The sequence below is a fragment of the Drosophila serrata genome, unplaced genomic scaffold, assembly GCF_035046125.1.
Source record: "Drosophila serrata isolate PLE 108 unplaced genomic scaffold, ASM3504612v1 contig_336, whole genome shotgun sequence".
Taxonomy (NCBI): domain Eukaryota; kingdom Metazoa; phylum Arthropoda; class Insecta; order Diptera; family Drosophilidae; genus Drosophila; species Drosophila serrata.
Genome location: NW_028257234.1, coordinates 104,168 through 127,034, shown reverse-complemented (window position 1 = coordinate 127,034; position 22,867 = coordinate 104,168). Strand labels below are relative to the sequence as shown.

Below are 22,867 nucleotides of genomic sequence, written 5' to 3'. Positions count from 1 at the left end.
CATTAAATTTAATTCGGAAAGCTGTCCCATGTTAGTTTTTATTAGGGTAACAAATCTGCATACTCTATTTAAAGTGTAAAAAAATTAAAAATTTTTATAAATTTTCTGACAATTTTAACGATGTAACCCCTTATAAAATGTCGATAAAATTTAGTAAAATTATTTTTCCACCAGATATGGCAAAATCGATTTGGATTTTGATGCTGATCAAGAATATATATAATATGTAGGGTCGGAAATGACTCCTTCACTGTTTTACCATCTTCTGATTAAAATTAGAATACCATTTTTTAACCCATATTTAGCTATTTTTTTATATGACAATTTTTTAGACAAATTTAAATTTAAAAATATCATAACTCTGCCAAAAACGCATTAAATTTAATTCGGAAAGCTGTCCCATGTTAGTTTTTATTAGGGTAACAAATCTGCATACTCTATTTAAAGTGTAAAAAAATTAAAAATTTTTATAAATTTTCTGACAATTTTAACGATGTAACCCCTTATAAAATGTCGATAAAATTTAGTAAAATTATTTTTCCACCAGATATGGCAAAATCGATTTGGATTTTGATGCTGATCAAGAATATATATAATATGTATGGTCGGAAATGACTCCTTCACTGTTTTACCAGCTTCTGATTAAAATTTAAATACCATTTTTTAACCCATATTTAGCTATTTTTTATATGACAATATTTAAGACAAATCTAAATTTAAAAATATCATAACTCTGCCAAAAACGCATTAAATTTAATTCGGAAAGCTGTCCCATGTTAGTTTTTATTAGGGTAACAAATCTGCATACTCTATTTAAAGTGTGAACAAATTAAAATTTTTTATAAATTTTCTGACAATTTTAACGATGTAACCCCTTATAAAATTTCGAAAAAATTTAGTAAAATTATTTTTCCACCAGACATGGCTAAATCGATTCGGATTTTGATGCTGATCAAGAATATATATAATATGTATGGTCGGAAATGACTCCTTCACTGTTTTACCAGCTTCTGATTAAAATTTAAATACCATTTTTTAACCCATATTTAGCTATTTTTTATATGACAATATTTAAGACAAATCTAAATTTAAAAATATCATAACTCTGCCAAAAATTCGTGAAATTTAATTCGGAAAGCTGTCCCATGTTAGTTTTTATTAGGGTAACAAATCTGCATACTCTATTTAAAATGTAAAAAAAAAATAAAAAATTTTATAAATTTTCTGACAATTTTAACGATATAAACTCTTATAAAATTTCGAAAAAATTTATTAAAATTATTTTTCCACCAGATATGGCTAAATCGATTCGGATTTTGATGCTGATCAAAAATATATATGATTTATAGGGTCGGAAATGACTCCATTACTCCGTTATGGCCATCGATGATCGCCCAAAAACATGTTTCACGAAATTATACAAATTTATCGGTCAACTTGAATTTTGCCTTAATTTTTAATTTTTTCTCATTTGAATCTTTTAACCCTTTAGTTAAAAACAAGAAAACATTCATGTCAACAATTTGTGGCTCCCTGTTGGGGCCTTTTTTTAATTTAAATTTAATAAAAGTTAAGTTATTATTGTTTTGCGACAACTTTCTCACACTTTACAAAATATATCTATATAAATAACGACTAACTGAACTCCAGGTCCTGCGGCTCTGTGTATGTATGTGTGTGACTCTCCGTGTTATTATGGTTTCTTTTGGGGGACAGGGTCTTCCCACGACCTCCCACAACTAAAGATGTGTCTCGAACTAGGGAATGGGTGGGCGTGGGCATGGGATTGGGTATGGTATGTACTATGTGATTGCTGGTGGCCTCATTGTGGCGACGACGACGGCGGCGGCTTCTGTGAGCGACGACTGTGGTTTCGGACAAGAGTTAAGTTCGTTGAGCACCAGTGCCAGCAGCTGCGGCGGCAGTTTAACAAAAAAGACAACAGGTCAACTGCAGCACGCCGCTGGCTGGCGGCCGTCTGTCGCGGATGCTGCTGCTGATCCCCGATCCGTGGCGACGGCTTAGGATGTTGGTGTGACAGTGGCAACGGCAACGACACAAGCGGGCCGGCGTTGCCGTCGCGGCCCGCGGCCAAAGATCATTTAGTCTCATCCTTCTCGGCCTTGTCCGCCTTGGCGCTGGCCCGGATCGCCTTCTTGTCCTCGTACATCTTGATCAGTTGATCCTTGGTGGGCATGGGCTTAATATAGCCGTGCAATACCAGGTGTTTAATAGAAATAGTGGTACATCCTGCAGCAAAGAAAGAAGTATATCTATGGGTTACCAGAATACTAAGGTGCCTAAAAGATAATCCTTACCCAAAGTGAGGGCATAGCGCAATGGCGTGGCCACCTTGTAGCACAGATATGCAATGGCATAGTGCCCCATGTGAGAGCTCTGCACTTTTTGGATTATGTTCTCGCTGAGATGCAAATACTGCAGCAACGCCGGGACATCAACGCCGCTAAGAATGTAAGAAAATGTTAAATGAAGATCCCAGGGTACTCAAGATAGACTCACCTCTTGGACAGATAGTAGAAGCCTCCGAACCAGCCCAGCGATGTGACTACGTGCACCGGAATGAGCACGTACCAGTATTTCTTGTACATGTGCTTGAACTTGGACATCAGTGACATGTTTGCCGCCTCCCCAAAGAGATCGGTGGACGAGGTAGCGGTAGCTTTCGCATTCTTCTCCTCATCCGTTGAGTGACTGGTGGTGGTGCTTGTGGTGGTTGTGGCTGACGATTTGTGGTTGTGGCGCTGCAGCTGGAGCGGCAGCAGTAAGCCACGCTGATCGGTAGTACCCACCGAGGAGAAGCCACTGCCAACTATCGAAGATGGTGGACTCGCAGTGGCAATCCTCGGCAAAGCCGCCAGGCAATGCGTGTGACGGCCACTGAAGAGGCGCAGCGAGCTGGCAAACATACGCTGCCGTGTGATGAGGGCTACAGTGGCCATGATTACGCCAATTCCTTGCAGATCTTCACCAGAAATCGAGTCTCAAGCGATTCGAATAGGCGTTCAGTAGTCGAGCCGCGAGTGCTGTTATCCAGGTTTCGGGAGCCTCGGAGATATTAGATTGATTTTCGGTAAGAATAGATTTGAATTTTCACACACACATTTCCATGCAGAGCCGGCACAATATAATAAATATCTCCTGATTCTGATTTCACCTGGCCTGCTGTTTAGGGATGAGAGAAATGTTTCAATACATCTACATTTTTATGCGATAGTTTCTAGTCGCTCTGGAAAATTAAAAATATCAATTATTCTGAATTATACATTAAATATCTTCCAAATGACGCGATCCATGACGTAATCTTCTTGACGTCAGAGGACATAAAAACATAATTTTGTGACGTAAGGAAGAACCTGTCCAAATATCGATACCTCATCGGCTAATCGCTTAAATGGGCATACGTGTTTTCTATTTCACCACTAATGTGCCATCGATATGTCTTTATCGAAATTAGAATTCAAATTTACAAAAATTAGCAGGAGTGCTTCGAACTTTCATAAAGAATGAAGCTAAATACCAAAAATATCAAAACAAATTAATGCAACTGGGTCCAGACACAGGAATGGCAGTTATTCCCCAAAGCTTATAATGGATTTAATCATTCTTTGCAAATACTGCCACCCATACAGGCTCTGAAATAAAAGGACACACGCTTAAGGGATCCCCCAATTCAAATCAAAACGAGTCATTAAGTCGTTATAAACTTTTGTATATAATTTACTAATCAAACGGAAGGCAGAAACGTTATTGCACTAATATTATACAACTCAATTAATTGCAAAAATAAGCTTATTAAGCGCACTTCTCGGCCGCAAAGAGGCAGCTGCTCGAGCAAATGCGTTTAATCAGAATGTACATAGGTATATGTGGTATTTACCCGGATTTATTTGCCACTCATATCACAAAACATCAACTTTGCTGCCCTTAGTTGGCGGCCGCCACTCGAACGAGCAGTTTCCTCTTATCCTCATCAATGGTGGCTAGGAATTTCTGCACTCTCTCGCTATAAAAGTCGCCGGTCTTGGCCAATTGGAGGCTATGCATTCGTTCCCTCCGCCGGAAGTCGTCCAGCTGCCAACGGTCGCGCTGGTAGGCCAGAATGCTGGCCAAAAAGTGCCAGAACGTGATCTGTGGCCACAGGACATTGCTAAAGTACAACACCGATGTGCTCAGCTGAAAAAGAAAGAAGCTATTTGAGCTGCTAATCTTAATAGGAGCAGCACTCACCTGCCACATCATGAAGTCGCTCAGCCTGGTCTCGCCGGAGGTGCGGAAGACCAGATCCGGAGGCGGCGAGTGCCGTGTGTAGAGGCATTCCTCCAGCAGCCGCTCGCTGATGTCTGTCGGTTCTATATCCTCGTTGCCATGCCGAAGGACTGTCTCCACCGCCTGTGTGATCTCGTCCCGTGACGTGTATGCAAAGGCCACATTCAGGAAGAGTTTGTCATTGCGCTCAGTGCTCAGCATGGCAGTGGCCATCAACTTCTGCAGATCCGGCGGCAACAGCTCTATGTTTCCTATAACCCGTATGCGTATACCGTGCTCCTCCAGCCGTGCTGTCTCCTGCAACAGGCGATCGAACTTCTCCCGCGCCAGATTAAACAGACCATCGACCTCCTCACTGGATCGCTTGAAGTTCTCAATGCTGAAGGCGAACGTGGTTACCTCGCGTACGCCCACGTCCAGGCACCAGCGGAGGCAGTCCGCCAGCTTTTCGAAGCCCCGCGAATGACCCTCGATCTTGTCGATATGCTGGGAGCGGGCGAACCTCCGGTTGCCGTCCATGACAAAGGCGACGTGGTGTGGTATCTGGCCACAGATGCGTAGCGTACGCATCGCTATTCTCTCCGTCAACGAGTACTGGTAGTCAGAGACCCATGACATGATGGCCCCACAGTTTGTGTGTGTGTGTTTGAAACTTTAAAGACGTAAAATTCCGTTTAATTACAAAACAATAATTATTCTAAGGCCGGTGGTGGGTCCCGTGGCTCAGAAAAATCTGTGTGACCGCTTGTTTTGCCAAAAATACCATGACGACTCGCCAAGATGCCGATTTAGCAAAGGCCCAAACCTTTCGGCTCAACTTGAAGTAAGAACATCGAATTTGGTATTTACCAGTATTTTTTTATTATTATCGTTGCGGCAATCACGCAATGTTCTTGATCGAATTAACGCTTTCCATCATCATTGTCATCAATTAGTAGCTATTTCCCTATAAAAGTTCCCAATTAGACATGCCCGAAGGCGATACTTTATTTTCGATGAACACCGAGCCGAAATCGATTTAAGTGTTACCATCTACCGCGACGAAAAAATAACTTAACTATATTATCGATAGTATCGATAGTGATTTTGACGTCTATGTAGCTCTGTTGACAGCTATGACAGCCTTCTTTTTTGATATCCGGTTCACGCAAGTGGTTCGTCACAATTTTTGCCCTTTAATTTTTTGTTAAAAATCCGTGTCCAGAGCCCTTTTGAGGCCTTAAAAGTGTGCCCCACTCAAGAGTGCTCAATGGCTCGATTGAAAACTGAAGAAAAGACGCCGGGCGACCACGTTTTTTTTATGTTTTTTGTTTTGTTTGTGCGCACGCACTTGTGTTTGTGATTGTGAAGCCACAGTGTGTTATAAATCTGCATTCCCTTGCTATCCCGCAGTTGCTGATCGACTAACCACCTCGTAATGGCACCCAGGAAGGCTAAAGTTCAGAAGGAGGAGGTCCAGGTTCAGCTTGGTCCCCAGGTCCGCGATGGCGAGATCGTCTTTGGCGTGGCCCACATCTACGCCAGCTTCAACGACACCTTCGTCCATGTCACGGATCTGTCTGGCCGCGAGACCATTGCCCGCGTCACCGGCGGCATGAAGGTGAAGGCTGATCGTGACGAGGCTTCGCCCTACGCCGCTATGTTGGCTGCCCAGGTAAGTTTCTTCCTGCTGCTTTCTGGCGGAGTTCGGCCCTAAAGGTGTGTACTCTTGCTCCCTCTGTAGGATGTGGCTGAGAAGTGCAAGACCCTGGGAATCACCGCGCTGCACATCAAGCTGCGCGCCACTGGAGGCAACAAGACCAAGACCCCCGGACCCGGCGCCCAGTCCGCTCTGCGCGCTCTGGCCCGTTCTTCCATGAAGATTGGCCGCATCGAGGATGTTACCCCCATCCCATCGGACTCCACCCGCAGGAAGGGCGGTCGCCGTGGTCGTCGTCTGTAGAGAGATGGAATCCGGATGCCGGATGTTCCTTTTGCCGTTCCCTGCTTTTGTGTATATGACAAGAACATCGCTATTCTGTTTGTGTGCATGAAGGCACTGTAATAAACCGGGAAGATTGTCTAAAACGAATGACTAACCAGTTCGCATGCTAATTGTGTATAGAGGGGGTTTTGTTAGCATGTTTTTAATGCTAAATCAGCTATTTTGGTGAAATGTTTACAAAAATCGCAAACTTGAACGACCAGTGCTGCCACACTTTGCGTGGGACTTATCGATTGCGCGTCCATCCAGCAACCCTGTTGCGATAACTATCGGCTCAGCAGCTGTGTTTTTGCCTTCTTTTTTCGTATCCGGTTCAAGCAATTGGTTCGTTTTCGGTCTTCTCCCCCTTTACTTTTTTTTTGTGTGAAAATATTGCGATTTGCGAATCGGGCGCCACAAACGGAAAGATGCAACAGCTAGTGCAATCGACTGGCAATGCAATGATGCCACCCAAAATGGGAATAATCGACGGCACGGTGTGGATGCTGCTGAATTATTTTTCTATTGTTTTTTTTTGTTTGTTTGTGGTGCCCGGGAACTGTTGTTGTTGTTTTGCGAACCGGTGACTGACGAGTGATTGCTCTCCATTTTAGTTGCTTATCGTCGAGCAGATCCCACAGAATGGCACCCAGGAAAGCTAAAGTTCAGAAGGAGGAGGTTCAAGTCCAGCTGGGACCCCAAGTCCGCGATGGCGAGATCGTCTTCGGCGTGGCGCACATCTACGCCAGCTTCAACGACACCTTTGTCCATGTCACGGATCTGTCTGGCCGCGAGACCATTGCCCGCGTCACCGGCGGCATGAAGGTGAAGGCTGATCGTGACGAGGCTTCGCCCTACGCCGCTATGTTGGCTGCCCAGGTAAGAGGAGCGAATCCCTATTCGAAAACACTATTAATCCGCTAACTCTCCCTCCAGGATGTGGCTGAGAAGTGCAAGCTGCTGGGAATCACCGCGCTGCACATCAAGCTGCGTGCTACCGGCGGTAACAAGACCAAGACCCCCGGACCTGGCGCCCAGTCCGCTCTGCGTGCTCTGGCCCGTTCCTCGATGAAGATTGGACGCATTGAGGATGTGACTCCCATCCCATCGGACTCCACCCGCAGGAAGGGCGGTCGCCGTGGTCGTCGTCTGTAAAGTGTGAGGCCACATTGTTCTGCTGCGTTTATTTTTTATATAAATACATCAATTCAGCATAAATATAGAAATAAAAAATGGAAATCGGAGTAAAGTCGACTTTGGGGATTAGCATTCGAAGCGTTCGATAGCTTAATTTGATGGTCAATATATTTATATTTTTAACATACACAAGTCCTAGAAAATTGACTAAGCTTAGATCGTAATAACATAAATTTAAAAAAAAAAAACAAAGTATAAATATCTGTTATTTATATTTTATATACATTATATATTTCATTTTATGCAGATGTGGCGAAGAAGGTTACAGTTGAATTTTTTTTTACGCAAGTCAGTTTAAAATAATTAACTAAAAGAATTCAAATCAAGTTTATATTAAAATCATAAATTTTAATATAATCTCATCCCCTAATTATTTATTATTATTTTAAATATACATTTTTATTTTAAAATTATTCGAAGTATTCTATCGATACCAATACTATCGAACGTGTTCCGATGGCTATGACTTCACTATCGATACTCCTCTTATGCGATACTTAAGTATCGATATCGGTACTCTCTTGTGTATCGATTTTATTCATTCGTGGATTCGTGGAGCAAGCAAATCGAAATTGCCAAGGATTAAACGCGTTCGCAATTAAAGCGGTGGTCAAACGGGCTGCCAGGGGACCACGGACAACAGATAGCCACCGAGCAGGGCCACAGATTCCCGGACATAGTGCGAATATTGGTGTAATTCGGGAGTTCAATGCACGAATAATATATTTGGCCACACTTGCCAGTGTGCGTGTGTGTACGGTGTGTGTGCCCCGCGCGCGAGTGTGTGTCTTGTGTGTGAGATTGTGTGCGTCGAACGTCGCGAGTATGTGTGCGTATCTCTTATTCGCAAGACTCGCGGATGAAACAGCGTGAAAAGCAAAGCAAACCGAAATTCAAGGCGCTGCCTTCGAGAAATTACCAAAGGAAACAATTGACAAGGAGTAAAAACACTCTGGATCTAGACGATGGGGATATAGCTGGCCGGGCGGTCGACGTCACGTCAATTGAACCGAGCAACCGAGAGTCAGCCGAGCCAGAGCCAGAGCAAAAGCATCAGCAGCTGTAGTAGAACGTAGTGGAGATGTCAGAGCAGAGTCTCCACTGAGCCCGGAGTCAAGATCCAAATGTTTTGGTGTTGTGAAATTATCTGTTTTCTCGTCGTTTCGTCAGTATAATCGTCAATATCTCTGCGAAACACCAAACACACAGTCCTCGTGATACCAGTTAAACGTTTTATACGTTCCAAAATTTTCAATACGAAACGCAGCGCAGTGCACACTCCACAATAAACAAATAGTTAGTTTAGTCCACAGACAAAAACAACAATAATAAGTCACACACAGTGCTTGGGCAAGGAGAAGCCACCATAAACAGAAGCAGCGGCAGCAGTCGCCGCAATCGCGGCAGCCGAAAAAGAAAAACTTGTTTAAAACCTCCAAAAAGAAGCGTAGAAAAAAACGGAGAAGTGGAATTCCAGAACCAAATCATCCCAGCAGCCGCGGCGGCGACGTCACCAAACAACAACCAAATATCAAACGCCAGTCACAGGCAGCTCAGCAACAGCCACCGCCTCATCTCTCTCTCTCTCACACACATCGAGAGCCATGGACGAGGATGACAACCTTTCCAATGCCGATATCAGCATCGAGGAAGAGGAGGCAGTAGAGCTTGAACGAGAGGCCATGGAGGAGGAGGACGCGGACGCCGATGCCTCCGATGTAGATCTGTCCTCCGTCTATGTGCTGCCACACAGTAATGCTCCCATCGCCATGGTGGGCACCAGCATGAACGCCACGGCTCGGACCGCAGGCGGCGGTACCAGTTCCGGCGGTGCATCTGCCGTGGCCGCTGCAGCAGCTGTGGCCGGAGCCAGCATGGCCACCAATGCCAGCATAACCATCAACTCGCATTCCCCCTTTCATGACTGGGACTCCAGTGTAGCGGCAGCCACGCCGCCACCGCCGCCGCCACGAGCAGCATCTACGGCAGCCTCTGGAACGGGGTCCGGACCAGGAGCATCGACTGGCGATGCGGGCGCCAAGGCCAGCTTCTTCTTTGGCGCCTCCTCATTTAGTCTGCGCAGCCGCAAGGAGGTGGCCGCTTTGATCAACACAGAGTGCTGCCGCGGCGGACCCACGCCCGATCTCGACTCAATAATGGACACCCTGTTCAATCCGGGCACGCCCATCGATAATCCGGACAACATCGAGTGGATACGATGGCTAATTGCCGGCGGACGGACGCCGCAGGAGTTCGTGAAAATTGGTAAGCATAAAATTCGCCGAGAATGAATTTAGTTTAGCTCTAGTTTTTCGCCATGCGATTTATCGATATGTGTTGCATTTCTATCGCGACCAGCTGATCGCAGGCAAGTCCGTTGCCCCTGAAACGCTGCAAGTGTGAGTTCGAGATACCTGTGCGGTGTATGTGTGTTGTGTGTATGTGCGTTGTGTGTTTGTGTATGTGTATGAAATTGTTGTAGGGCACGCAAAGCAAAGGGTGTGGGAGCGGCAGAAGGAGAGAGAAGAGCATAATAACAGCAAGGTGCAAGGCAGCATGAAGAGTACGGTGCGAGTGCACCACCATGGCAACAGCAATCAACCGCTCTCACTCACTCACACACACACACTGATTAGGGGAGTCAACTTTAGCCCAATTTAATCTCAACTGCTCATCTATCTGCCATGCTGTGTGTGCCGTATTTGTGCATACTTTTTTATGATTACTACTTATTTCTTGTGCCAGCCTGCGTATGTCGCCAAAGTGGCTTTTATCGTTTATGGTTGGCGTTCGTTCTTGTTTTGTCCCACTTGTCAGCTCACACAGACAGAGGCTGCGCTAGCTGATACATGCACACAAGCTCACGCACAGTGGAATGCAGCTTGCACCTTGAGCCTGTGTGTCAGCTGTTCGCCTTGCGTAATAAATGTTTCCGCAGCATCCGTCCAAAAAAAAAGCAAAGCTAAAACAAAAGCAAAACCAAAAACTGACGCACACCAACCTATATGTAGATTTACACTGCCACTTGTTTGGCTAGCATGACACCTTTTGTCACCGCTTTATGCTGGATGGCCTTTTGCATAGAAGAACAATTGCAAAATTGCACATGAAATTAATGCGCTACTGCAAAAGTTTATTGACCGTCGTCATTGTTGTTGATTTGACAAAACACGCCACCAATTCACGCACAGTAGGTGCGGTGTACCAAGTGTGTGTGCCTGAGTGTGTGTGTGCGGCCCACTGTAAGCTGTCATCGGCAATTGACCGACCGACTAAGACCGTTATGTTCTACGAGAGTGTATGTGCAGCACCTCTTCTTTCCGTTCCCATGCACCGTGTAACTGCCACCCACCCCACTTTCTGCCTCTGCCTCGCTCCCACTCGCTTCTTTGATTTTGATTCGTTCGATTTCACTGAACCTTGTCCAAAAGTTCTCACTTAGAGGGGGATGGATAGATGGCGGCCAAAACAAGCGGGAGCGAGCGAGGGCGACGCAGAGAGTTGCCAACTTGGCTGACGATCGATCGCCATTTACAAAAATTGTCAATCAACTTATCGCTGCACCGCCACTACCACTGTTGTTGTTGTTGTTGTTATTATTGTCGATTGATTTCCTTCCGCTTGCGGCCGACGTTGACCTTTTCAGCCAGCAAGGTCCAAGCCAGAACGCAACGGCAATGGCAAAGCTAGCGGCAGCCCAAAGACAAAAGCTAAGAGTCACGCAACAAGCGAAATTAACTAAGCAATGAGTGCATCAATTTATTTTTGGAACTCAATCAAATCAATAGCAATAGCAATGGCAAGCGCAAAAGCAAGGTGGCCAAAAACAGCTGGCCTCGACGGGTTTTTTTTTTCTTTCGATTACCTCGCGATAAGTTATCGCTCCCCAATTTACAGGTGGTCATCCAAAATCGATTATTCCTGTGATTGGGGATGGGAGATACAATTGTAGTAATATTTTTTTAATTGTTTATCCTAAATTTGTGTAGCAAAAATGGGAAATAATAATTACTTGTGAAAATAAACCTTTTTTTCCTTTAAAAATTAATATTTAATTACTTTATGCTCTGTAACCCCAATTAAAAGAGTTACATAAATCGTAAACTTGATGGTTACACCGCACTAATACCCCGAACTAATAATAAAACTAGCAGGTGATCTTTACCTTAGTAACGATCTACAAAAAATATGTATGTTTGTTAAAGGTTTACTAGTAATAAGCTCAGCATTAAATGTTGTGGCTGTATATGTAACTTAAACATTTAAATTCAATATTTGTAAAATTCAAAACTAATAACTTCCTTATTGTAATGAAAATGTAACTATCAAAGGTCTTTCTCGTTATAATAATTATCTCCTAAAATTCCTTTGGGAAACCCTTTTTGAAATATTTATTATGTATTCTGTGCCTATTTTATTGAGGGATTTTAAACTCTTTCTCTTATGGTGTGCTTAAACATTAGTTTGAAATTAAAAATTTCTTTGGGAATAAATAAATTATTGAATAATCCATTGAAATCCTTTACCACAAGTAAGCGTTTCTCTGTGTATGTTTACTGAGACTTAAAATAGGTCTTATATGCGTGTCCCATATAAGAGTAGAAGTTCCACCAATAGTTTAAACAAAATGACAACGCGCTCTCATGTTAACCAGGTAAACTTGGAAAATTTTTGCGGTTTAAAGTGGGGGGCATCGTCCAAACCTTATAAAATCGAATATTTCCCTGATGGTTCTACAACTAAAAAAAAAATTCAAAAGCCTTTTTATCCAATAACGCAGCGCGGACACACTCTTTCCCACTCTTAACTCAGTTAAATGTTGTAACCTTATTTCAACTTTGAGCCAAGCCACTAAAAATTTGTAATTTAATTTCCATTCTCTCTCTTTCTCTGTGTTTGCAGTGCGCAGCTATGACAACCATGCCAAGTGCGGTCTGGTGTGGGTGCCCCATGTAGTGGCATACAGGTGCCGCACCTGCGGCATCTCGCCCTGCATGTCCATCTGCCGGGACTGCTTCAAGAAGGGCAATCATGCCAACCACGACTTCAACATGTTCCTGTCCCAGGCGGGCGGTGCCTGTGACTGCGGCGACACATCCGTGATGAAGGCCGAGGGCTTCTGCAGCGATCATGGCATTAACAATCGGGTGAATCGCGATCCGGTGCCAAATAATCTACTGGCTGTGGCCGAGGCCATTATGCCAAAGCTACTGTTCCGGCTGTTGCAGCATTTCCGGGAGCATAGCGACACCTCGCTGCAGGTGCACGCAATGACCTCGTACCTATGCGAGGAGTTCGCCAACATGCTGATCGATCTGAACAACATGGGCGAGATAATGCGCAAGGTGATGACGCGCACGCTAATCAATCCAGAGGTATATGCCTTCTTTATGGAGGCACCGTGCCTGGACACGAACAACGGACGCTTTCTGAAGGCCAACCGGGAAAAGTACGAGGATGCGGTCAACAGATTTCCAAATCCAGAGCCCCCCGATGAGTACAGAGATCTGCCAGCGCTGGGCGATACTCTGGTCCACACCACACTCCTTGAGGAGTTTATCTTTTGGACGTTCAAGTTTGAGTTTCCGCAAACTCTGGTCTGCTTTCTGCTCAACATGCTGCCAGATCAGGATTACAAGGTGAGTGTAGCGAGATGAAAGCCAGCTCCATTTGAATGCATAATGACTCTTTTTATCTCCTCAATAGGAACACCTCACCCGCACCTTTGTGATGCACTACAGTCGCATACCGTCCGTGCTGGAAATGTCCCGCGATCCGGACACGCTCAGCAACCGTGTGGTGCACATGAGCGTCCAGCTCTTTTCCAACGAGAGCCTTGCCCTCAAGATGGTCAACGAGCTGTCGCTGCTGCACGTGATGATCATCAGTCTAAAGCTAATGATGTCCAAGATACTCATACAGAACACTCTGCATGGTTAGTTCCGTACCGTAGCGTAGTTCTTCCCGTTCCCTTGGTCTAAATCGAGTTTGGTTTCCCCACAGATCCCTCCAAGAATTTCCACTTTGTCATCGATTGCACCCGCCAGGTGATGAAGGATCACTGCTATTGGCCGCTAGTCTCGGACTTCAACAACGTCCTATCGCACGAATCGGTGGCTCTGGTTTTTCTACGGGACGACAACCTCATCGACATGTGGTTTCAGTTCCTTCAAATGCTCCAAGGCATGAACGTTAACGTGCGGGAGACCGCCTCCCATGTGGAATTCGAGCCGAACAGCTACTATGCAGCCTTCTCCTGTGAACTGGAGGCCAGTGCCTATCCCATGTGGTCGATTATCTCCCATCTGCAGGACGGCACGCACGCCCATCTGGCCAAAAAGATTATCAATTACTGTGTGACGACACTGCATGAGTGGCTGGACTCTATATACTTTATGGAGGCGCATCTGTCGATGGTGAGTGGAGTATACACATCCTCTAACACCTTTTAATTAGCCCTTTTCGCAGGAGGAGATGATGCAGGCCTCGTTCCACTTTCCATTGCATCGCTATCTGGCTGCCTTCGTCTGCCAGGCGGTTACCAAAATGGGCATTAGTCTGAGTGAAGTGTTACCCTCGCGTCCATATCTGCTGCCCCTGCTGATGATTCATCCGCTCCGTGTCCAGGTGAGTCCTGCTCCTTATCTTCTATGTATTGAATAGACTTTGATTTTCTAGGGGGTTTCTTAGATTCAGATTCTCTTTATTTTTGTTTTGTTTATGGCTAAATTCCAATATAATTTGAGTTATATTCGCGTCTTGCCTGGCGCTTCGTTCGTTCTCCCTCCTTTTGGACTACGCGACAAGGGTGTGTAGTGTGTGTACAACTAAGAAAGCTATGACATATGTGCGGGCACCGCCTCATCTCTACGTGACCCCTTTAAAACTTCTTCTTGGGCACCTGGACGTGGGGCGTAAAGTCATACGTGATGATCTTGGGGCCGAGGAAGCCACCATAGCCATTGCGTCCCTTGTAATAGATTCCAATGCCGGACAGCGGCACCGGCGGATTCGAGATCACGTCCTGGATGTCAATGAACGGCACTGTGCTTTGCGCTGCATCCTTGTCCAGGCCTGTGTTGGTGAAGTCAATGTACTGGTTGTGGCGCGACTGAGGTATCGAGGGTGTGATCGTACGCGTGGACACGTCAGCGTTCTCCAGGCGTATTTTCTCCCTGGAAAAGTATATCGAAGTTAATTCGTTGCAGGTTCTCCTTGACAAAAGGTATACTAACCTCCGCTCCTTGCTATTATTGCTGACATCGGTGTTGTCATTGGACTTCCAATAGCTGTTGCCCTCCACCTGAACGAGCTGCCCCGTCTTGAAGTCGAATTCGCTGTAGTAGGCCTCCAGATTGAGATGGGTTCCCACCACCCTGAATCGCACGCCGGTTATCACAAAGCTATTATCATCCGTATTGACATCGTCCAGGTCAATGGTGCGACTCTCGTAGCTTAGAGTGTGATAGTCGACGCCCTTCTTTACATCACGATCAAAGATGTTGTATTTATCCACGGGCTTCCACTCCAACGTGCTCTGATTGATGGCGCCGCGGGGCAGGAGTTCGCCCTCCTGAATTTGCAAGTGGAATATGCGGTTCAGTTTCACAAAGCGTAAACCAGTCACAACCCTAAAAGAAAGAAATGATATATAAGATTATGGGAATATTCCTAGGGTCTCTAAGCATCCTTACCTGTTGCGCTTCACATCGGCCACCGAATCACGCAGGCTAAAGAAACGATCCGACTTGAGGCCCTGCTCGTCGCAGAGGCAGAAACAGTAGCTGCAGTGCCAGAGTAGATAGCGCCACCAACTATCCACCTTGGTGGTGCCCCTGGTGCACCTGGCCCTCTGTCCCAGGACGCGTCCATTCTCATACTCAATGAATTCGTACCGTCTGGTGCTATTCTGAGGTGATGGACAGACCCACATGTCGCTATCCACGAACTGGCAGTTGTACAAGCGACCCGAGCACCGGGGCTGGCGGGCACAGTAGAGATCCTTGAAGCAGCCCTCGCTGCGTGTAGACTGGTAGAAGGAACAGGTCTCCCGGCACGTCTCTTCATTGTTCAGATCCACCTCGTTCTCAATGTAACCCTGCAGCAGGCGAGTTACCTCGTCATAGTTGACGCCCCTCACATACTTGTCGGGATCACAGCGATAAACGATACGATCGGCGCGCAACATTACGTCCTTTAGCAGCTTCAGCGTGCGTTCCGTACGCTTCTCGTAATCCGCTCGCATCAGCTCGGCCTCCTGGGTAAAGTTGCCCTTGCCGTACACGCGAAGCATCATCCACGAGAACTCCATCATAGTGTAGGCCTTCAGTTCGGTCAGAGCGATATCTGCGTACAGAGAGTACACAAATTGCTGTGCCGACTGCTGTGTGTTGCAAATCTGATTGGTAGACACCTGAAAAATGGATAGAATATTTACTAAAAATGTCAGCAGATATATGGCTAATGTCCAGCAGCTGCACAGCTGTGGAATGCATTCCTTCCTTAGTAACTCGAGCCAGTGAGCAGTCTTCTGTTAGTTTTTAGCTCTAATTAAGCTCGTAACATCTGGCCATTAAGATCGCTATATAACTATAAAAAACGATTCATCAGAATGTTGTTAATTACGCTGATCGCGTGTCTACATTTCTTTCAAAAGCTTGTCAAAATTTCACCAACTAAAATTAAGTTGGAAACTATGCAGATTTTGAAGGGAGATTATTTTGAATAGTTGGTTAGAAGTTGCTACGTAAATCAGTGGTTTCTGGCTACAAAGTCTATCGATTCTTCATCCTGAAAGTCTATTCATTATAAGCATGGAGTGAATTTTCTATAAATGATATCCCCTTGATCTCTTATTTAGTATCTTGTACTAAAGTCAACTAACGATCATAGCGCGATAGTAGAGCGTCTGTTGAACCATCACTCGCTCGATTTCCGCTAGGATGCGCGGCATCGAGATGGTGTTGTCATTCCGCAGCACTTCCCGGGTCAGATCCAGCACAGCCAGTTGATCCAGTTGGGCGCTAGAGTTTTGCCTCACAAAGGTTTCCTATTGAAGCAAATTGAACGGATTACTATCATAGTTTAATCCCTTATTGGGCAGGAATCTTCGTCCTCTGATCGTACCTTGTAGGCCTCGTACAGCTTGCTGATGTAGATGAGATCCCGCTCCAGCAGCGACCATTCGTAGTGATTTAGCAGCTCGTAGCGATGCTCCTCAAAGTTGTGTCCCATCAGGCGCTTGGCATCAAAGTCGCGATGAGAATCAAACACCTTGCGGAGCTGCGTTTCCTTGTTGTTCTGACTGTTGGCCGTCTTGGCCAGATAATCCCACAGAGCACGCTCCAGGGCAATGTACTCGGTGCGCATGGCGTCCACCTCCAGTTGAGGGGTGCGCGGATGTATCCATCCATCGGAGGTAGAGGCTGCGGATTCCACGCAACAAATCACCAAGAAGAGAACGGCGGTGGCGGCAAGGGCACTAGCAGCGATACCAGGCGACGCCATTTTGAGCGTGTGTGTGGTGCGTCGTACGTATTAACGATAAGTAATATCCGCTCAACGGATAAAACTAATCAGGGGATTTCCTGAATATTTCGAGCTTCCCTTTCTTCCTTCTTCGTTGGAGAAGAAGAAGCGACGACACGCGTCCACCTGCTTGCCTGCCTGTCTGCTTGCACTGCTTGTGCACTGGCGGACAGAGCACTGCTTGCTGGGGACAACACAGTCCCGTTTTAGGATTTTTGTTCACTTAAATTTTTCCCAAAACTGATTGTGCGTTATTTGCGATTTACTTTAATTCGCGCTCGCCTATTTAGTTTTTTTACACGTCTTTTGCTGTGTGTGCTGTGATTCTGAGTGCTGGTCGGCTACTGTGATTTTTTCAGTTTTTTCAGTTTTAAAGCGCTTCGCTCAGCTCCGCTCGCTTGAGTGTGTGTGTGAGTGTGTTTGTGTGTACGACGAATCCGCTGACGACTGGAAGCTCTTTTTACGTGCCCCATTGTTGTTTTTGTTTATTCTTGGCAGGCATCAGTATTGGTGAGCAATAGCAGCGCGCCCGCAATCACGAATTGAGCAAATTTTTGTTTGGTTAAATTCCTCGGCTGTGGCGACTTAAATGATACACTGCAAGTGGCTAACTTAATTATACAATGCAATCGATTTGGCGATCATTTGGCACATGAACAGCCAATCGATAACTAGAAAGTTGTATTCTCTCACTCTCATTGTTTGTGTTACAGTTGCTGTTGTTGCTACTGTTGTGCCCGTGTAATTGGTATGCCAAACAGCTGTGAGTGCTCTCACTCCTCGCTTTCCTCTCTCTTTCTCACCCTGCAGTGCGTGGGCTATCCCGCTCCCACCTTGACGCAATGCACACAAACAAAGAGATGCGCTCTCTGCCACCACTGCTGGTGCTGCTCTCTGCATGGGGGCGGCACTGCTGCATTGCCCTCTGTCGTTTGTTTTCATTTCGACTGTGTTTCTTTTATTTTTGTTTTGTTTAACTTGTCCCGCAGTCTTTTGTTGACATCAGACCTTTGACCTCACGCAAATACAAAAAAGAACCTACACCGACACTCACGCACACATACAGATCCAGAAAGGGGGGATAAAACCTCTGTTTTGGCGAGCATTTTGCATAAAGTGCGTGGAAGCTCTTGCTTTCAAGCTTTGTTTACCGTTATTTAGCAACAACGACCACGACTTGATGAGGATGACGATGACTAATACCCTGCAAAGACTTTCTTTTGCCGAATTAACAAGTGACGCGGCCGCAACCGGAAAGTCGAGTTTATAATGCTCATCATCCAAAGTTAAAGGCCCTGCGCGCTACGTCTCAGGTCTAGACCCGCATCCAATTCCTCGGAGAGGAATGCAAGGCATGGGCATTATCATGATCGTGATAGTGATTCATATTCCGGGTTAGTGTAGCCCGTGCAGGAAGCGATTCGCAAATTGACACCCCATTCACGAGCTCAGTTCAGCCACCATTAAGTACAGTGGAACGTAATGCCACAAGCGGGCAGCTACAGTGGGACACTGATTTGAAGTTATCACACTATCTACCTTCTTAGATATCGTCCTACATCAAAAGTTCTTCTAAGATCTAACTTCTATCCCTTTGGATTAGAAAACGTGCTCCTAATGGCGCTATCTTGTCTTACTAATAATTTTCGTGGCATTATAGCCCGGCTGTATTACCTCGTAGGCGGTGACCAGTTGCGCGAGCAGGTTGTTCGATGTGGCATTGGCCCTATCCTCGCTCCCCAGTAGAGTTATATGCAATCGATCCATCAGATGATGAACGGAGTGGGCATTAGGTGACACTGTCCACTCGGCAAATGTTATAAGCGTGGACATTTCCAGCTTGTCCTTGTGGGCCTCGTAGTTTTGCATCTGTTGGTAGCGCGACGAGATCCTGTTGATCGTGTCCGTGATGTCGTTCATCTTGGCCATAATGGGGGCGTTGTTGTGCATATAGCTGGTCACCGATTCGATGGCCAAGGCAACATATTGAGCGTGCTGAAGTGGGTTATTCCGAAAAAGAAGAAGGTTAGATGTTTCAGTCGAGAAAGTTTGATCAGTAATACGAACGTCGTATACCCTTGCAGTTAGCATAGGAATTAGACAAAATGTAGCTCTAGACTTTTTGCTTGATCTTTAAAACTAGTCAAGTTATTCATTTATGTCCATAATAACTAACAATTGATTATTTTCAAGAAGTATTACTTCCATCATTCCGAATGTTTAAAATTCATTAGTTTTGGGAGTTTCGTTTAAAATTGAACTAGTAAATACAAAAAATTGGAATCAAAATGCGGATATTCAACACTTATATACCCTATAAAGTATCCGCTCCAAGGGTATTGAAACCGGGGTGGAAATTAGAGTGGCTTGTGACTCTCAACCACCTCTGACTCACTTGCTCTTCGGTGTGGTCTATCTGCTTGCTGACTTCTTTGAGGCGCTGCAAGACCTTCTTCTGCTTCTCCCGCATCAGCGGAAAGTCAATGTTGGCCGCCAGTGGCGAGGACTGGACAATGTCCCAGGCCTTGAGCACACCGGAGGTGACCTCCTTGACCACATGGATGATGTCCAGGACGTCCTCGATCAGCGCTTCTGCCGGCGGCGGCTGTTGCAGGGAAATGAGAGTGGCCAGCAGCAGGGGAAGTCCCCATTTCCTAAACTCCATCATATCGGGTGTCGGTGGCGGAGATGCGGCGTGTGTGCGTTATTTGTTTGCTTTAAATCAGATCGGAGGTGGCGATAACGCTGGCTTTGGGGGAGCCTTAAATATTATGATTAAATTTCGCTTATACGGGAATTGTTTACACACACACACACACACACACACACTACAGCCTGACACGCAACTGAGCCCGCTGAAAATCGAAACGCGAATGCGGCCGCCACAAACAACAGAGAGTTGAGTTTGGCTCGGTTTCTGGGGCTCGAATTTGAACCGCTGCCTGCGCTGCCTCCGAGATTGATTAAAAAATGAGATGAAATGTGATGTGTGCTGTGTTTTTCTTTTTCTGCCCCTTGCAGACTCAGACACTGACGCACACACACTCACACATATGTAGACACGCTCTTTTTCTTTGTTATTTTTTGCCTTATGCTTTGTCACAAACGGTTCTTTTTGTTGGCAGGGGGAAGAGAGAGCGCCAGCATACATAGGTCACAGCATTGGAGTGAGCAGGCTGGCATGCTTGGTGAGCACATCAGCTGCGCCGCTCAGAGAGTTGACATTCCCAAAACGAGTTTCGATAACTATCGGTCATCGGTGTGTCAAGAAGCTAGTTTTGTTTACTCTGCGGGATATCGGTAATCGGAGTAGCCAAGTTGCAGTTATTTATTTACATATTTTGTAATGATCGATTTCCCTATTTTGAACTCTCAGGGTTATTCTAATTTTAGTTAGACGTCTGAAAAGCAGTGAATGAGTCATTTCCGACCCTATATATTATATATATTCTTGATCAGCATCAAAATCCGAATCGATTTAGCAATGTCTGGTGGAAAAATAATTTTACTAAATTTTTTTCGAAATTTTATAAGGGGTTACATCGTTAAAAATGTCAGAAAATTTATAAAAAATTTTAATTTTTTTACACTTTAAATAGAGTATGCAGATTTGTTACCCTATTAAAAACTAACATGGGACAGCTTTCCGAATTAAATTTAATGCATTTTTGGCAGAGTTATGATATTTTTAAATTTAGATTTGTCTTTAATATTGTCATATAAAAAAATATCTAAATATGGGTTAAAAAATTGTATTCTAATTTTAATCAGAAGCTGGTAAAACAGTGAAGGAGTCATTTCCGACCCTATATATTATATATTCTTGATCAGCATCAAAATCCGAATCGATTTAGCAATGTCTGGTGGAAAAATAATTTTACTAAATTTTTTTCGAAATTTTATAAGGGGTTACATCGTTAAAATTGTCAGAAAATTTATAAAAAATTTTAATTTTTTTACACTTTAAATAGAGTATGCAGATTTGTTACCCTATTAAAAACTAACATGGGACAGCTTTCCGAATTAAATTTAATGCATTTTTGGCAGAGTTCTGATATTTTTAAATTTAGATTTGTCTTAAATATTGTCATATAAAAAAATAGCTGAATATGGGTTAAAAAATGGTATTTAAATTTTATTCAGAAGCTGGTAAAGCAGTGAAGGAGTCATTTCCGACCCTATATATTATATATATTCTTGATCAGCATCAAAATCCGAATCGATTTAGCAATGTCTGGTGGAAAAATAATTTTACTATTTTTTTTCCAAATTTTTATAAAATTGTCAGAAAATTTATAAAAAATTTTATTTTTTTACACTTTAAATAGAGTATGCAGATTTGTTACCCTATTAAAAACTAACATGGGACAGCTTTCCGAATTAAATTTAATGCATTTTTGGCAAAGTTATATTTTTAAATTTAGATTTGTCTTAAATATGGTCATATAAAAAAATAGCTGAATATGGGTTAAAAAATGGTATTTAAATTTTATTCAGAAGCTGGTAAAGCAGTGAAGGAGTCATTTCCGACCCTATATATTATATATATTCTTGATCAGCATCAAAATCCGAATCGATTTAGCAATGTCTGGTGGAAAAATAATTTTACTATTTTTTTTCCAAATTTTATAAGGGGTTACATAGTTAAAATTGTCAGAAAATTTATAAAAATTTTTAATTTTTTTACACTTTAAATAGAGTATGCAGATTTGTTACCCTATTAAAAACTAACATGGGACAGCTTTCCGAATTAAATTTAATGCATTTTTGGCAGAGTTCTGATATTTTTAAATTTAGATTTGTCTTAAATATTGTCATATAAAAAAATAGCTGAATATGGGTTAAAAAATGGTATTTAAATTTTATTCAGAAGCTGGTAAAGCAGTGAAGGAGTCATTTCCGACCCTATATATTATATATATTCTTGATCAGCATCAAAATCCGAATCGATTTAGCCATGTCTGGTGAAAAAATAATTTTACTAAATTTTTTCGATATTTTATAAGGGGTTACATCGTTAAAATTGTCAGAAAATTTATAAAATTTTTTAATTTTTTTACACTTTAAATAGAGTATGCAGATTTGTTACCATATTAAAAACTAAAATGGGACAGCTTTCCGAATTAAATTTAATGCATTTTTGGCAGAGTTATGATATTTTTAAATTTAGATTTGTCTTTAATATTGTCATATAAAAAAAAACTAAATATGGGTTAAAAAATGGTAATCTAATTTTAATCAGAAGCTGGTAAAACAGTGAAGGAGTCATTTCCGACCCTATATATTATATATATTCTTGATCAGCATCAAAATCCGAATCGATTTAGCAATGTCTGGTGGAAAAATAATTTTACTATTTTTTTTCGAAATTTTATAAGGGGTTACATCGTTAAAATTGTCAGAAAATTTATAAAAAATTTTATTTTTTTACACTTTAAATAGAGTATGCAGATTTCTTACCCTATTAAAAACTAACATGGGACAGCTTTCCGAATTAAATTTAATGCATTTTTGGCAGAGTTATGATATTTTTAAATTTAGATTTGTCTTTAATATTGTCATATAAAAAAAAACTAAATATGGGTTAAAAAATGGTAATCTAATTTTAATCAGAAGCTGGTAAAACAGTGAAGGAGTCATTTCCGACCCTATATATTATATATATTCTTGATCAGCATCAAAATCCGAATCGATTTAGCAATGTCTGGTGGAAAAATAATTTTACTAAATTTTTTCGATATTTTATAAGGGGTTACATAGTTAAAATTGTCAGAAAATTTATAAAAATTTTTAATTTTTTTACACTTTAAATAGAGTATGCAGATTTGTTACCCTATTAAAAACTAACATGGGACAGCTTTCCGAATTAAATTTAATGCATTTTTGGCAGAG

General features: G+C 43.4%; 6 protein-coding genes across 9 annotated transcripts in view; 3 read left to right on the top strand and 3 right to left on the bottom strand.

Moving 5' to 3' along the window:
* Positions 1–1,515: 1,515 nt before the first annotated feature.
* On the bottom strand, positions 1,516–3,343 carry LOC110184801 (uncharacterized). The gene is made up of 3 exons (XM_020953436.2): positions 2,521–3,343; positions 2,319–2,464; positions 1,516–2,250 (listed from the first exon to the last, which is right to left on the bottom strand). The coding sequence occupies exons 1-3, from the start codon at positions 2,958–2,960 to the stop codon at positions 2,099–2,101; spliced, it is 738 nt and encodes a 245-aa protein (XP_020809095.1). The 5' UTR covers positions 2,961–3,343; the 3' UTR covers positions 1,516–2,098.
* A 366-nt stretch (positions 3,344–3,709) lies between these two features.
* On the bottom strand, positions 3,710–5,118 carry Dhdds (Dehydrodolichyl diphosphate synthase subunit). The gene is made up of 2 exons (XM_020953446.2): positions 4,249–5,118; positions 3,710–4,194 (listed from the first exon to the last, which is right to left on the bottom strand). The coding sequence occupies exons 1-2, from the start codon at positions 4,903–4,905 to the stop codon at positions 3,946–3,948; spliced, it is 906 nt and encodes a 301-aa protein (XP_020809105.1). The 5' UTR covers positions 4,906–5,118; the 3' UTR covers positions 3,710–3,945.
* A 565-nt stretch (positions 5,119–5,683) lies between these two features.
* On the top strand, positions 5,684–6,358 carry LOC110184803 (small ribosomal subunit protein uS11A). The gene is made up of 2 exons (XM_020953437.2): positions 5,684–5,941; positions 6,011–6,358. Exons 1-2 carry the CDS (start codon positions 5,705–5,707, stop codon positions 6,227–6,229), a joined length of 456 nt encoding a protein of 151 aa, XP_020809096.1. The 5' UTR covers positions 5,684–5,704; the 3' UTR covers positions 6,230–6,358.
* Positions 6,359–6,406: 48 nt separating this feature from the next.
* Positions 6,407–7,494, top strand: LOC110184804 (small ribosomal subunit protein uS11A-like). The gene is made up of 3 exons (XM_020953438.2): positions 6,407–6,595; positions 6,865–7,129; positions 7,187–7,494. Exons 2-3 carry the CDS (start codon positions 6,893–6,895, stop codon positions 7,403–7,405), a joined length of 456 nt encoding a protein of 151 aa, XP_020809097.1. The 5' UTR covers positions 6,407–6,595; positions 6,865–6,892; the 3' UTR covers positions 7,406–7,494.
* A 482-nt stretch (positions 7,495–7,976) lies between these two features.
* Positions 7,977–22,867, top strand: part of Ubr3 (Ubr3 ubiquitin ligase) — a 24,005-nt gene continuing 9,114 nt past the window's right edge. For 2 of the 3 annotated variants that reach the window (XM_020953440.2, XM_020953439.2), the window contains exons 1-5: positions 7,977–9,712; positions 12,350–13,086; positions 13,154–13,382; positions 13,451–13,863; positions 13,904–14,074. In XM_020953440.2, the coding sequence (XP_020809099.2) occupies positions 9,052–9,712; positions 12,350–13,086; positions 13,154–13,382; positions 13,451–13,863; positions 13,904–14,074 (2,211 nt within the window). In that variant the 5' untranslated portion in view covers positions 7,977–9,051. The remainder of the gene's footprint in view (positions 9,713–12,349; positions 13,087–13,153; positions 13,383–13,450; positions 13,864–13,903; positions 14,075–22,867) is intronic. The other variant, XM_020953442.2, reaches the window with a different exon arrangement.
* On the bottom strand, positions 14,118–20,223 carry orion (chemokine-like protein orion). Of its 2 annotated transcripts, XM_086837946.1 has the most exons (6): positions 19,371–19,946; positions 16,574–18,970; positions 16,332–16,496; positions 15,142–15,860; positions 14,683–15,078; positions 14,118–14,622 (listed from the first exon to the last, which is right to left on the bottom strand). In XM_086837946.1, the coding sequence occupies exons 2-6, from the start codon at positions 16,952–16,954 to the stop codon at positions 14,328–14,330; spliced, it is 1,956 nt and encodes a 651-aa protein (XP_086694072.1). In that variant the 5' UTR covers positions 16,955–18,970; positions 19,371–19,946; the 3' UTR covers positions 14,118–14,327. The 2 variants fall into 2 exon arrangements, with proteins under 2 accessions (XP_086694072.1, XP_020809103.1); XM_020953444.2 differs by lacking the exon at positions 16,332–16,496 and having other exon boundaries at positions 18,650–18,970; positions 19,371–20,223.